Source organism: Mugil cephalus, chromosome 13 (assembly GCF_022458985.1).
Source record: "Mugil cephalus isolate CIBA_MC_2020 chromosome 13, CIBA_Mcephalus_1.1, whole genome shotgun sequence".
Classification (NCBI taxonomy): domain Eukaryota; kingdom Metazoa; phylum Chordata; class Actinopteri; order Mugiliformes; family Mugilidae; genus Mugil; species Mugil cephalus.
The window spans coordinates 16209395-16223752 of record NC_061782.1 but is presented as its reverse complement, the minus strand read 5'-3'; the positions used below and the strand labels follow the sequence as shown (position 1 = coordinate 16223752).

Sequence of the window (14358 nt, the reverse complement as noted above, 5' to 3'; positions counted from 1 at the left end):
AACCATACAATGAGAAGAGAAAATAAATACGCTAAGAGCAGCAGGGGTGGACCGGGCCAGGCCTCTGCGGACCTATGTCATCACTCCCTCTGGTCTCGGCCGCGCTCCCCACCCGAGCGAAAGGCTCAATGATTACGGAGTCTCAGCTTCCCTCTAAGAAAGCAAACCGGAGCTGCAGTCCAAACAAGGCCGAGCCAGCAGCGAGGGAGCACCGCTGCACCAGGCAGCTCGGGTTTACCGTCGCCTCCGACCTGGCTGGCCCCCGGGCTTGCATTAGTCCCCCAGCCCAGCCTCTCCAGGACAAACAAACAACCACCACTTACACAGTCAGGGACGAGCAGCGAGGCAGGGCGAGCCGGTGCCACCAGCGCCGCGCGCAGGGGAACCTGACCCAATTGGATTTGCTTTATCACCCCATATAATGACTCCCAGACTGGCCTGTTACAGTGGTCGAAAATAAAAGATTACAAAAAAATATCTGCCTGCCTGCCATTCTGAGTTTGGCCCAAAATGGGCAGCTCCCCCAAAACAGATGGGGAGGCATCTCAAAAATGTTCTCTGCCTCTGGGGACATGTGGTTTTCCCCATCATTATATAACTGTAAACTCCTGGATGTCAGAGATTGGGGATAATAACTTTCAGATGTTGGCAGGCCGGGCCATTGCTGGGACCTGCTGGATGGGAACAGTTATTTGGCAGAGGAGAGGAAGTCCGAGAGATTAGGACTAAGATGTGACAGGGAGGAAAGTGGATCTGGATGGAGCTCAATAGGTCGTCGTAGGCCGTTCCAATGTGTTCGGCATTGTACCGGGCCCTAATGACGGCCGCGTGGGAGGCGGGGGCCCGACCTGTGTGTGTGTGTGTGTGTGTGTGCGCGCGGGTGGGATGGAGGACGAGACGCGAATTAATATCAAAACCACAGGAAATCATGTCATCGTGTTAACAAGCCGAAATCAAGCTAAAGTGATCCTCCACTTTTAGCATTCCATTTCAATTTTCTGATAGATTTGATGTGACAGTTTTAGCACTCCCAACTGCAGTGCAGATGTGCCACTAATTCAGAAACAGACACACCTCCTTCAATAAATGAGTCCTTATAGAAGTGTCATCCTGTTAAACCATTTTTATTGCTTTGTCTCGCATGGCGGGAGGGGATCATTGTTCACCGCGGACGTGGTTGCTGGTCGCTGGTGTGGTCAAGGTTTGGCCACTTACATTCATACTGCTCTAATGAAATGAAACATCTCCTCTCATTTTTATATATTCCAGCTGGTCACTGCATGGTAAAAAGCACAGTCCTGTTTTTCTTCTTTTTAAATTTTTTCCCCCTTTGCTTTAAGGTATCGATCGCGGTGCTGAACAAGCAGAGGAGTGTTTTTTATTGTAAATCAATACTGATCGATCTGCAGCCTGGGTGTTGAATATGGATCAATATCACACCAGGCTGTGGAGGAGATCTGATTTCAATTGGCAAGAGAAGCGAGCAGCAGGTTTCCATCAAGCGGTAATTCAAGACATGGGAACATAAGTCAGATGGATTGATATAGACTAGCCAGGACCTTTCTTGCCACTGAACCAGCACAAGGAAATTTCTGTCATATATCATTAACGCAGTTGGGGCAGGCAGTAAAAAGAAAAGGGGGAGCAGAGTGCCTCGGTGACCCTCAATGAAGAGCTCTGGTCAAACATTGAATAAATACACCATTATTAGTGTGAATTTTATGTTTTTCTGTAGAAAGAAACCCCCCGGAATAAATGAGTACAGCTAACAAACTCAAACGGTGAAAGCTGAAAGCTTCACTCTCCGCACACACACACCACAGCGTGGTCATGTTCGGTGGAACTTCTGGTTCTGATTATGCAGAGGTCAGCTCGAGATTCATACTGTAAGCTGTTTTTAATTTACTGAACAAATGTCCTGAAGAAAACTGGTGGATGGTGAAATATTTTCATTACACTCTATCATGCGGCCGATCTTTATTAAACCCTTTTTTAATTTAGAACAGCGACAAAATAGCATGATGTAACGTAACGACGGCGAGGCGCATCGAGCGCGCGCGCACGCACGTTTGTGCGTATGTTAAAAAAGCCGGACACCTGGTTCATTCATCACTTGTTTGTGATTCTTACACAGAGGGGCACTGTTCCAAACGACAGCATTGTAAAACAATAAAAACAGAGCTATAGTTAGAAATAACTTGTCACTTTTAATAAATGACACTGGTTCAGGGCTCTTTCTCAGGGGCTTCTCCTCCGATACATCCCGGGCACCCCTGGGGCCAGCAGAGCAGCCAGCAGACCAGCTCGTTTCCCCGAGGTAACTGATGACCCCATCCCTGAATTCCCCCCGTCTTTGTCCTGTGACCTCACACCAGCGGGAGCAGGACCATGTCCGATGAAATCTTCAGACTGCTTCCCATCCTAATCTCGCCCGTGTCACACTACAAATTGCTACATTCAGAAAATGGAAATAGATTGAGGTGGAGGTGGAGGGAGGAGCTGACAGAGGTAGGGGGAAAAAGGCAAGGATGGGCGGGGAGGGGGTGTGGGGGGGAGGAGGAGGAGGAGGAGGAGTGTGCATCGACAACCAGTCCCCTAAGAAAAATACTTGAGGAAAGAACGACTCGGGAGATCCCAACATGGAATCGCATCTCAGCGAACATATTGATCTGATTTACAAAACCTCCACTCTAATGCGAAACAAATGGCGTGGGCGTGAACTGGTACTTAACCATAAAACCCCAGCATTACTCCGTCTCCGATGAAATACCACATATATCCCTCACCAGGGCCTAATGTGCTGTTTTACGGCCAGATACGACTGAGGTTGACCCAACAGTTTGTTTGACAATTAGGAGAAACCTAATAAGGATTGAATAGGAGTGAGAACATGCCAAAAGAAAGAAAGGAGACCCTTTTTCAGGGGAAGAAGAGGGGGGAAAAAAAGGCAAAAAATAACACAGGTCTAAGTGACCTAAATGTGATTCACAGAATCGGGAGCTGTTTGACAAAGCTCTTGCGTCATTAATGCTTTAAGTCTTCACAACAGCGTCTTCGAAACAGCCACGAAGTTTAATTATAAAGCAGAGCTGCTAAATATTTGACAAAGAGTGGCATGTTTTATTTACTCCAGATTTAATTTTCAATAATGCACGATTTTCACCTCGTTGGCTCATCGCAGCGCGGCGTCAGGAAGAAGTGAATAATTGTTTTCTTTCATAATATCAGAATAAATGACTTACGTTGCTCCACAGCTGGATTCGAATCAGCGCCGCGGCGCACTAATTCCGCGCATGCAACCGAAGATAGGGAACTTTAACATACAAAAACAAACACCAAAAGAATCTTTGATAACCTTTTTCTTATTCCTCTTCAGCATGTGTGTGTATGTGTGTGTGTGTGTGTGACTGTGTGTATACAAGGTCCAGTGTTGCTCTTGGCCCAGCATTCATCCCATCACCCCAGCTCTGGCCTTGTTTCTGTCAGCAGTGAACCAGGGGAGTAAAGACTGAGGAAGAGAGGGGGTGGTGGTGGTGGTGGTGGTGGTGGTGGAGGGGCAGAAGAAGAGGAAGAGAGGGAAAGAGGGAAAGAGAAGGGGTGGTGAAGGGGGGAGGGGTTGTCTCCATGGACAGATGGACTGCTCTTTCTCAACACATGTGGAACCATGTTTCGTCTTTCACTGCCGTCAAGCTGGAGCCGAATCCGTCGCTCTGTTGGCCCGCGCCACTCTTTCGTACTGCACACCTCTCTCTTTAGCACAGCGCGTGCGCGCAACACACACGAAGCGCACGCACACACGCCGCACAAACATCTCCGTCTTTCTCTGCACACATGTTAAAGTCATCACCCCTGCTCAGCGCTAGTAAAACACAACACCCCCGGCTTCTCTGCTGTTGTCAAGTCTTGCCATTAGCTGATGCCACTGGGGAATCCTACCCTAGTGAGGTGGGTCTCCCTCGGGAACGTCAGGCACCACGTTACATTCAGCCGCCACTCATGTGAACCCAAACATGTGAGCATAATTTGGAAAATATCATTTATACTGTGCGTCTTTGTACGTGTCTTGACATTTACAAACTGCGATAAAACCGACATGAGGGAGGAGGGAATAGAAAACAGGGCGAGAATAATTTGAGGTAATGTTTTGCTTAGTGAACAGTATTACCCAATCCTGGATGTTGGAGCACTGGGAAGGAGGTTCTGGCTCTGGAGCTGCGGAGAGGGTCTGGGTTTCATTTTTCGGCAAGTGCAAGCCAAAGGAGGGCTGCCAAGTACAGCTTTCGCTCTCAACACTTCCTGCTCTTCCCACTTTGGCTCGCGAGGAGACAGGCTTCACTCAAACAGCACGTCGACTCAGGCAGGGGTGGCCAGTTTATTCTCCCGTTTCTCAATGGGCGTCAAAAGCTCACATCTGTCTCATGAATTACACCAAACGCGGCCATAAATACAGCGCCGCGACGGAGTTATTAAGCCACAAATAATAAGGTGTGTGTAATGTAATAAGAGAGCATTTCCTCTACAAGTTAACAGCTTTAAATGACTCACAGTAAAGCCTAAAAAACATCGCGGCGCGGGCCCAGCAGCTCAGCGGAATAATGTTAAGAAAACAAGGAACACCTGCAGCAATCAACTCTAAATCACAACGGTGACCCCATCCGCTGAATCATTTTCATTATGGATGGTGGGAGCACAATGCTAGATTAACACTACCTACCGAGTGCCATCTTAATTGCCCCTCTGCAGATGCAGTGAAAACATGTCATTTAGGTACTTCATAAACAGGCTTCCCTTCGCAGGTTATCAAGACAGCCGCTCGGTGAACACACACCCTCTTTTCCAATGCTGATGTGCAATTAAAATGGTTTTAGAAATCCTCTTTGACAGTCCAGGGCTTAGCCAAAAATGTAAATGACATTAAAGGAGACAATGAATTTAATTTTGTTTAATGTCCCCTTTCGCTGATTCTCATTTACATCACATTTCCACATAAAGGGCTGACCTTATAAATACTGGCATTTGTTCAGCTTTTGGAGGTAATCACGGTTTTGCAAAAACCAGATGGGAGCACACAAATTTTCCGATTTGTTCCTAAGAAGGCCGAGGGAACCACATGTGAGACGTTCTAAGGCTGCGGTCTTTTGTTTCTGGTAAACAACTTGACAACAAGTCTGGGAAATGACCTCGTAGGTGTTCCACAAATGAACGATAACGCAAAGTCATTTAGAAAATACGGGCTCGCTAATGAGGGACATAACAGAAAGCTAAGCAAAATTTACATTAGGCCAAAATTTAATTGCATTAACACGCGAACAGGTGCGGCGAGGCCTTTATAAATGAGCTAAATGAATAAAAGCTTCCCACAGCACTACCATGTGTGCTGACCAAAAAAAAAAAAAAAAGAAAAAAAAAGAGGAAAAAAAACAGACAAGGGGAAAAATAAGGGGAAAAACAAGTCAATGTCATGAATTATTCAGTGGCTGGGCTGCACTCCAAAGGTCGGTGCTCTTTGACCTTTGTGACAGGAAGTGAAAGGGAGCGCTGTAGCCACCGGAATAAATGGAGCTGACATGTTTAGATCAGGTCCAGAATCTATTTGTGAAAGGCTGCGTAAATTGACACAGGATGTTAAACTGAGTGTACGTTAAACTCAAAATTCATACGCGGCCAGAATACGCAGTGACAACACATCTGCTCGGTTCCTCTTGCTCAAATCGCTGCAGATTCCCAGATGAAATGCGACCTTTGAACCCGGGCAGGCGGAATGAGCCGTTTTCTCTCCTCTTTCAACAACATGCGCAGTCTTATTACAAAATCCATGTGTAAGCCCAAACAATGTATCTAATCTTTCACACAAGAGAAGACAAAGTCAATATGCAAGAGAGTGAGGACAGATACTAGACCGGAGGAGTCATCGTAAATTGAGTTACGTTTGGTGATACACTATGTGTACTGTAAATGGGAAAGCCATCTAATCAGATATCGGGTACCTCATCACTATATTTCTAAAGAATCAAATTACCGACCAAATAAACCTACACCCCCACTTAGTTTAAAGCACCATTAACTTATAAATGTGACATATGTAGCGCTGCTGGATTTATAAAAAAATAAAAAAATAAAAAAAGAGAGATGATTATATGAGCCTGCAAAGTGATGCGTTATCGCTACATTTACTTTCTTTTATTAAATGTAAGCCGCATTTGGATTTTTTTTTAATTTGCCGATTTGGCGCTAGAAGAAAGAGTACGTGTGCTCATCCTACTTGCAGACTTGTTTTTTTTTTTTTATTCAGAAGATACTTTAACTCGAGTTGCAACATTCGTAAACCCAAATGTAGTAAAAAATAGGGTCTTTCTTCATCCAAAAAATGAGTATGAATAATGCAAGGGCATCAAATGTGCGTGCTGAAATATTTAAAGACCAAGCAGAGCTGAAACTTTGTGACAGCTGTTGGGCCTATATCTAACTAACTTTTTTTTTTTTTTTAAAGAGAATCCTTCCTCTTCAAAAATCTGAGTGAAAATCTGTATCAAAACTCAGAGAGAAAATAGGGTAAACAGATGTCTGGCTTGACCGCAGGAAAATAGGACACATTTGGAATGATAAGTTTCCCAAACTCCGTTGGATATGCCAGATCCATGGGAACGCCAGTTAATGTCTTGCTAGATGCCAGCTAGCTGTGTGCGCTTTCCCCTCTTACCATCTGGGAAAATGTTACAGAGAACGAACGCCATCAATGATTCACTCCAAATCTGTTTCTTAAGGTTCGGCCATGCTACTGTTTCTCTAGGAAATGTGGCAGCGCTAGCTGGTTTTCATACTGTAATTGTAGACAGATGAGACGTGCCTGATCCAACAATCAAACCTCTCCTCTAGGTTTATGTCACTCAACTATGTTCTACTCAATTGGAAATAATCAGTTTCTGCCAGCAGCGACCGCAGCACAGGTGCCTGTAATGATGTGCATGAGAAAATGACAGATGTAACAGAAATGGCTGTAAAACATGGAAGCTTTAACTAAAAGCTTACCCATGTGCACGGCAGGGACACTCGAGTAATTGCAGTAAATAATCTAATGCGGGGAGCCTACAGTGTGCTCAGGTCATGTCCGTAACTCTTGCTAAACCCTGCAACCTTTCACAAGCACCCCTCTCTGCGAGCCTCCCTCAGTCACTGGGAACCTGTGTGGGTCTGTTAGGGTGAGCTGACGGGCTCATAGTTACGACATGGAGACAATGGGAGGGTCTAATGAGGAACATATGCTTTTGTGTTTCAACAGAGCTGCTCATTGTGCAAGGAAAGGGATACTCTACTCCTATTCAGGCTCGTCACAATGAAAATCCGAGCCCTCCCCGAGCCAGTTGAGCTTACAATATCCATCCGCTTCTTTTTTACCCCCTCTTCTTCTTCTTCTTCTTTTTTTTTTTTCTTTTCCCACCCCTCTTCTTGACTTTAATTCTCCGCGCATTCATTTTGCTTATTGTACTTAAGTTACACGTTTTGTCCGGCAGATTGAAGAACAATGGTGCGCGAAACTCTAAACAGTAAAAGGCAGCGGAGCGACACAAAGACAAACATGAAAGCGGCGGAAGTCGGGCAAAGTAGACGTCTCAAGTTATATGTTAATGCCCGCGCTGTGCTCCCGTCGCTAACAAATGCACCCAGCAAATGAATTAAGGGATCCATGATGTGGCATCGGACACGGCATAAAAAAAAAGCTCTGCCCTTGCATTGCAGTATATGGTGCGTGCATTGATTCTGCCATAAAGAATATAAACATTCAGCAGCTTAAGCAAGATCCGAGCGCCACCGAAGAGGATGTGCTTGTGTGTCTGTCTGCATTTTTTTTGCCCTCGCCCGCGTGTGCATCTGCGTTTATCTACATGTGTGTGTCTGTGTGAGTTTGACTTCAGACAGCAGTAGCTCTGGTAATCCATCCAGGCTCCCAGGGCAGCCAGCTCCTACTTCCTGATGCATGAGAAGCCGCTGGAGTAGAGTGGCAGCAACAACTGCTCAGCCCTATTTGATTACTAATAAGAGAGTTGTCCCCTCTGTCAGATACCAGGCATTCTCCACTAAGCAAACAGTGATTCCGGCTAGTCAAACATTAGCATTGCTGTCTCTCCCTACTACGTGGTGAGAGTTACATTGAGATCGACGCTCAAACTACACCCCCTGCCTCACCTCTATATCCACCGCACATAAACACGCTCGGCCCCATCCACCTACCGAAACATATTCACAACGACCGGGAACCCGCGGTGTGAGAAAAATGTCAATGCCTGGAAGAGGGCCATTTATTCTCCCTCTTTAGGAAGCGGTGAAGAAGGTAATATAGATGTGGCAACTTCCCTGAAGGTGCAGAACAAAACAGCAGACATAAAATGTTTATCCCTCCTAAAACAAAACTTTAATGGCATCAAGCTCACAGCTAACTCGGGAGAAGGAAACAGTCAATGAAAAAACAACTATTGACAGTGCGAGCGTCACTGTCATAAACAAAGAGAGGAAGCCAGCCAAATAAATGCGAAGTCGCCTAAGCTAATTAGGTGTATTCCCAGCATGATCCTCTAGTGATTGAACCACCTGTGATTGAACAAACCCTATCCAGGTGGTGACCGCCCCTCGGTGCACAGGTACCTGGGAAAGACGCCCCTCAGCCACTCACACAGACTCACCCCCAGCTCCCACACTGTGGGGCTATAAGATGCAAGTCAGCCCAACTGGGCCGTCTGGTACACCGGGAGGAAACTAATTTGTTCACTAGCTCATCCACGCGCCTGCTCAACCGCTCAGCCACTCATTCATTTAATCAGTCTGACGCTCACTCATTCACTTCCCGGCGTTCACGTGCACAGGAGAAGAAGGAGGAGAAGAAGAAGAAGCACACAGCCTACCTGTCAATGATCACTGGGTCCGATGGGGTCTCGTTCCTGTTTCCGCAGCTTTTCTTATCACAGCACCGGCTACGGAAACATAGAAAGCGTGTTTTAGGACAAGCGGCGCTTTGCTAAATAAATAAAGAAATAAAAATAAATAATGCACACGCAACCACATGCATTTATTAAGTGTGTCTTAGCGGTTTTGATACGAGGGTGGGGGGGGGGAGGTGGAATTGCCCTGAGATTTCCTCCACTCAATCTATCCATTCCATTGATGCTGATGGCTGATAAAAATGGTGAAAACAACATGTTGTGTTGTTTGGCTTAGTGTTGGAGGGGAGGGGAGTGGGGATTGGGCCAGGAGGCAGGGGAGTCACTTTTCACAGCTTCAGCTTTTGTTTACCTCTAATTGCCAAGCTGCTATTTCTGAGGGAGATGCAAGGTGCCACCCTCAACCAATATTTCTGCGGGGCATTTATCAATTATGGCCTCAAAAGCACTAATCTATCTTCCACCACATGTTTCAACCATCTCCTCCCTAAGCCTATAGCTTGCTGCTTTTCACCTCTTTGATTGGGACTTGAATCAAAACCGCAAAAATAAACAAATACATCATCCCAGCTTCCATTTGAAAAAGGAGAAAAAAAATATATAAACATATGTGAATACGATTGATTTACGGCATATGGTGCAGGAAGAAAAACAAAGATTTTGTGCAAAGCTACTGTCAGTCAACCATGTGCTATTTAAATATCGCTGATTTACATGACTCTCCAGCAGCAATAATAAAGATGAGTTCTATAGCCACGAAAATATAATTCAAAAACTAGTGTCGCAAGTCTAAAAAAAAACAGGACGGGATTAGATAATATATCTTATTATGCATATGCTCTTATGTGATAATAGGCAGCAGTTGTAGTAGTTCTTTTATTCAGCAGCGAAATGCACTTCCTCTTGGCGAAAAAAAAAAAATATTACCTCTAGAGCACGACCATATTCAACGTGTCACAAATAAGTGATGGATGCATGTATAAATTGAGCGTGAGTGATGAGTTTATGCATGGAGAAAGACAAATCACTCTCAGCTCCCATGCTTTGCACTTGCTCCCAACCAGTAACTTGAACAATGCACCGGTGCAACAAAGGAGAGGTTAACCGACAGTATCCGAATTCAATGTTCACAAAGCTCATGCTGAGCTCGACAATAACAACAAAAGGCGTTTTTCCTTTTAGTATCAATGACACCGCTGAATAGCAGCGCAATATGAGCAGTTGAGATTTATGTGGTTAAATGACACTAAAAGGCTTGCTGATCATTGTTGACAGGTGGGATCAACCGAGAACTGTGCTAAGAAGAGAGGCAGAGGGAGGGAGAGAAGGCACATAGCATGCTGCATTTGTGCATAACAGAAAACACATTGTCCCTGACAGGCTGACGCACAACTCTTAAAAAATATAAAAAAAATAAGCTAAAAAAATCAAAAATCTAACTGAACTCATGCGCTTTTGTCGCCGACTGTTTATTATACGTTCAATTTGCCTTCACTGAAAAAGACAGTCAGTTCATTTTCACTGTCACATTCATATCAAAGTTGAATCACATCATATCAAAGTTAGAAATGACAGCAGCTCCCCCCCTCTCTCCCTCCCTCTCTGTGGTTGCTGAAGGACCACAGGACAATCTGGATTGCTGCATCACATCATGAGTGTCAAAACTTATTGAGGGGGCAGGGAAATACTTTTTGCACCGGATCTGCAAAATGGCCAGAGCAAAAGGGGAAGAAAAGAAAATATCGCTTACCTGCACATAATTTCATGAGTAAGAAGAACTCTGCACATTTCTGGATTCTTGTCTTGACCCTCATAAACTATGGCCTTTGAAAGAAATTTTTGAAAAAAAAAGAAAAGGGGGGGAGAAAAAGCACACTTAATTTACACAAATAATTAGAATAACACAGCTACTGCTTTTTCACTTAAAAATAATAATAATAATAAATCAGGGCACTCATACACATAAGACAACACGATATATTAGAGGAGCAAGATATGTGGTTAGCATAATCCCAGAAATCCCTTGTGTTATAAATTATATTGATTCATACGAGCATGAGTTATTTAAAATAACAATTACAAAAAATATATATTAATGTCAACAGAACCACAATATTTCAGTGGAATAAAAACATATAATTATAAAACTAACGGTCCTAGTAATTATAACGATGCCATGATAGTAAACTGTATTTTATTTATTAATCTCGATAATATCCTGTGATTCAGACAGACAGACAGAGGAAGAGACAGAGGGAGATTTTCATAAGGAGAGATCCAATAGAAGTGTCATCAATATGCTTATAATCTGGGGATATTTGGGGGAAAGTGTTAATGGGCAATCTGTTGTTTATTTTGAGCCGCTAACAATGATCTTTCTGTGGATAAAAAGCGGTGTCTGGCGGTACGGTTGAGTAATTTTTGAGCATTGGCTGAAACAGATGGCGTGGAGCTATCAGTTCTGCCGCTCTTCTCTCCCTCCCTCGATCCCTCCCTCCTTCTTCCATTTCTAAGGATAGACACTTTACTCCCTCGTATACTGAACCGGCACCAATTGCAAATGGAAACGCGTTATTGACAAAATAAATAGTAACAAAACACAATAAATAGTAATCACGACGTTTTAGATGGATATTTGATATTGTGCTTCCTTTAATATATATGTGTGCCTTCGTATATTTTTGGCACGCGTCAGTGCCAACATATCTTTAAAAAAAGTGACATATCTGAACCAGGTCGCATCACTCTCTCGCTTCTAAAAGCTGTCCTACTTGACCTGATGTTTTTTCCCCTCTTTTTCTTTTTTTTCCCTATAGGAACAGGGCGATTATCTATATTGGTTTGATTTATGTCGCTATTTGCAGCTGTAGAAACAGAAATCCATAAATTGCTTGTTCTGCGTCATTGACTCGGATCATTCGCACAGGAATGTTGTCTGTGACCAGTGGTCCAGGCTTCACGGCTCTATTCAGCAGCCTCTACCTTAAACCCACTGTTTAATAATAAAACACGGCGCGGGGAGCTGCAATCAGGATGTGGGATTTAACTCCTCTAATTATAATTAAGTTTGCAAATCTGTGCGTAAATTTTACGCGTTTACGCTCAGAGATAAAATACAAATGGCTGTGAGGAGGGGGACATTTATATTTGTATTTGTTATACGTGGTGCAAACATTTTTTAAAAAAAAATATATATATATGTTTTGAGCGTCACCTTTGACTCTGTGCAGGAAAAGTCAAATCAGATCATATGGAGCAGAGGTAGTGTTTAAATTTTAATGTTGGACAAACTGAGCCTACAAAGAAGTCTGGCGGAGTAAAAGAAAAAAAAAGACTTTGGAGTCCTGCAATGTGATACGCTCAAACGTAAACAGTCACAATGGAAGCTGTCTCTCCTTATTAAACCGGTAATTTGATTTAATTTTGTGTCACAACTTGTATTTTGCAAGCTTTTTTTTCCCTTTTCCCTTTTTTTTAAGGTGCATCTATATGGATCTCAGGGGTGACAATTTGCACGGCGTGTTAAAGGTTTTTACACGAGCGAACCGTGGACGCGAGTGCAGGGTTTGCGCTGTGCGTAAAGACACAAGTGTAACAGCGAGCTTACCTGCTTCGTCATGGAATCGATTAACCGTATGTAAAGATCCTGTTCTGTTCTGACGCCTGTGGAGAGAGGAAGATGAGCACTTGTGAATTTTTGAGCAGTTGCAGGCAAGAAATAAAAAGGAAACAGCTCTTTAAAAAAGTTTAGAAGCGTGTCATAAATTAAATAAACTTCAGACACAGGTTCTATTATTATTACTGTAATTATTAAAATTAGCATTGCTCTTATAGCTATTATTATTGTGTTTTTTTTCTTTTTTTGCGCAGAGACGCAGCAATGCTTCATATAGTTCCACGTGTTTGCAGAATATTATTGGCACTTTCACTCACCGTTGCTGTACAATAACTGTAGTTTGTAATGTATCCCATTGTTAGTTTTTTCACTGGTTGGTTCCTGCAGAAGACAACAGTTTGTGAAAATCAACAATCAGCAAAACAACCGTCTATATTTTTGCCACATGTCTGTGCGTTGGGGGCGAAAAAACAACACTTATGTGCAAAAGAAGAGACGTTAAAAACGACCCTATGTCACCAACGAATTGAGTTTTAAAAAAAATCAATATTACACGTGACTTCCTCTTAGTAAGCCCGTTGCCATTTCTGAGAACATAATTTCGATACATGTGCTGATTATGTACAGAGGTGCATGCGTTTCTAAAATACACCGCTTACTTTTTCTTTCTCCACAAAGTCCACAAAAGCTGTCCTTTCGATCTCCACGGGCTGACCCTGTCTGTCATACAGCGCCAGGACGAAATGGAAAAAATTGGATTTTCTGAGGTTGGAAGGGGGCTGCTTTTCATAATGTGCCCGTGCCAAGCCGACACCGCTGCGGGGAGAAAACAAGAGACCATCTCGGTTAAGCACCGGACACCGGGGATACTAGATGATGGAGAAGCTGATGGAAACATTGGAGATGCAGACGCACGCTTGAGTACGGGGGAGATTTCTTGATTTGTCACAATAATGGGTAATCTGATGTAATGAAAGAAGGGAAAGCCGAAGGGGGGGCATTTATTGGGAGACCGTAATTGATACAGAGTATTCAGGGGATTGAGGGGTCGATATGATGAGGAGGGAATGCGTGAGAAAAATCAGATGCTTTTGGCATGCGTACCTTTGGGCGGCTGTGTTTGCATCCACCACCCCAGCTGTGTGCATCCAGGAGCGGACCGAGTTCAGTCCACCCAGCGGTTCCTCCTTCATCGTCGTCCCACCCCGCGGTATAGTTTCCTGAATCCCAAACATTTAGGACAATTTGCGTGAAAAAGAGCCTCCTGCGAAATTAGGGAAATAAACGTCCAAGCGTGTTATCCTTCAGGGTTTGTTTTTTTTCACGGGATAAGTAGCGAGAGCCGATTCAGACTTGCGAGGGAAAACCCGGTCCACAGGTCTTGCCTCCCTCTTCAGTCCGTCCGATGTGAACAATTCTCAAAGTGCTGTACTTAGTTAGAGCGGTATCCACAGACTGGAAAAGTGAATTGTTCAATAGACAAGATTTTTTGTGTTGCTATTGTTCTTCTTTTTTTTTCTTTTTTTTTGTGCTATTCACAGAAAAATCGATGGCAGTTGTTTGTGTTTGTGGGTGATGCTGCTCTCAAAGTGCCCACATCCCTGAAGCACCCGCATCCAAAACCTTCAGGACTTCTTGTTGAATAAAAAACCCACTCCTGAAAAGGTGCTGCTGCTTCTCCACAAGACAAACACAGGCAAAGGCTGATCACCAGTGGAGGTGTTCCTAGTACACAGGAGAGGTGGATAAGGGGCCCTTTCGCGTCGTGCAGGATGGATGGGAACATGCAAAACTAAGCCCTCTTTCCCC

The 14358-nt window shown here is 44.0% G+C and overlaps 1 protein-coding gene across 8 annotated transcripts in view; it reads right to left on the bottom strand.

Moving 5' to 3' along the window:
• The window catches only part of ebf3b (EBF transcription factor 3b), a 68186-nt gene extending 53844 nt beyond the window's left edge, over positions 1 to 14342 (bottom strand). For 2 of the 8 annotated variants that reach the window (XM_047604109.1, XM_047604110.1), the window contains exons 1-6: positions 13654 to 14342; positions 13209 to 13365; positions 12867 to 12930; positions 12541 to 12596; positions 10684 to 10757; positions 8898 to 8966 (exon numbers count right to left, since the gene is read on the bottom strand). In XM_047604109.1, coding sequence (XP_047460065.1) covers positions 8898 to 8966; positions 10684 to 10757; positions 12541 to 12596; positions 12867 to 12930; positions 13209 to 13365; positions 13654 to 13784 — 551 coding nt within the window. In that variant the 5' untranslated portion in view covers positions 13785 to 14342. The remainder of the gene's footprint in view (positions 1 to 8897; positions 8967 to 10683; positions 10758 to 12540; positions 12597 to 12866; positions 12931 to 13208; positions 13366 to 13653) is intronic. The other 6 variants (XM_047604111.1, XM_047604112.1, XM_047604113.1 and 3 more) reach the window with 3 other exon arrangements.
• Between the last annotated feature and the right edge of the window lie 16 nt (positions 14343 to 14358).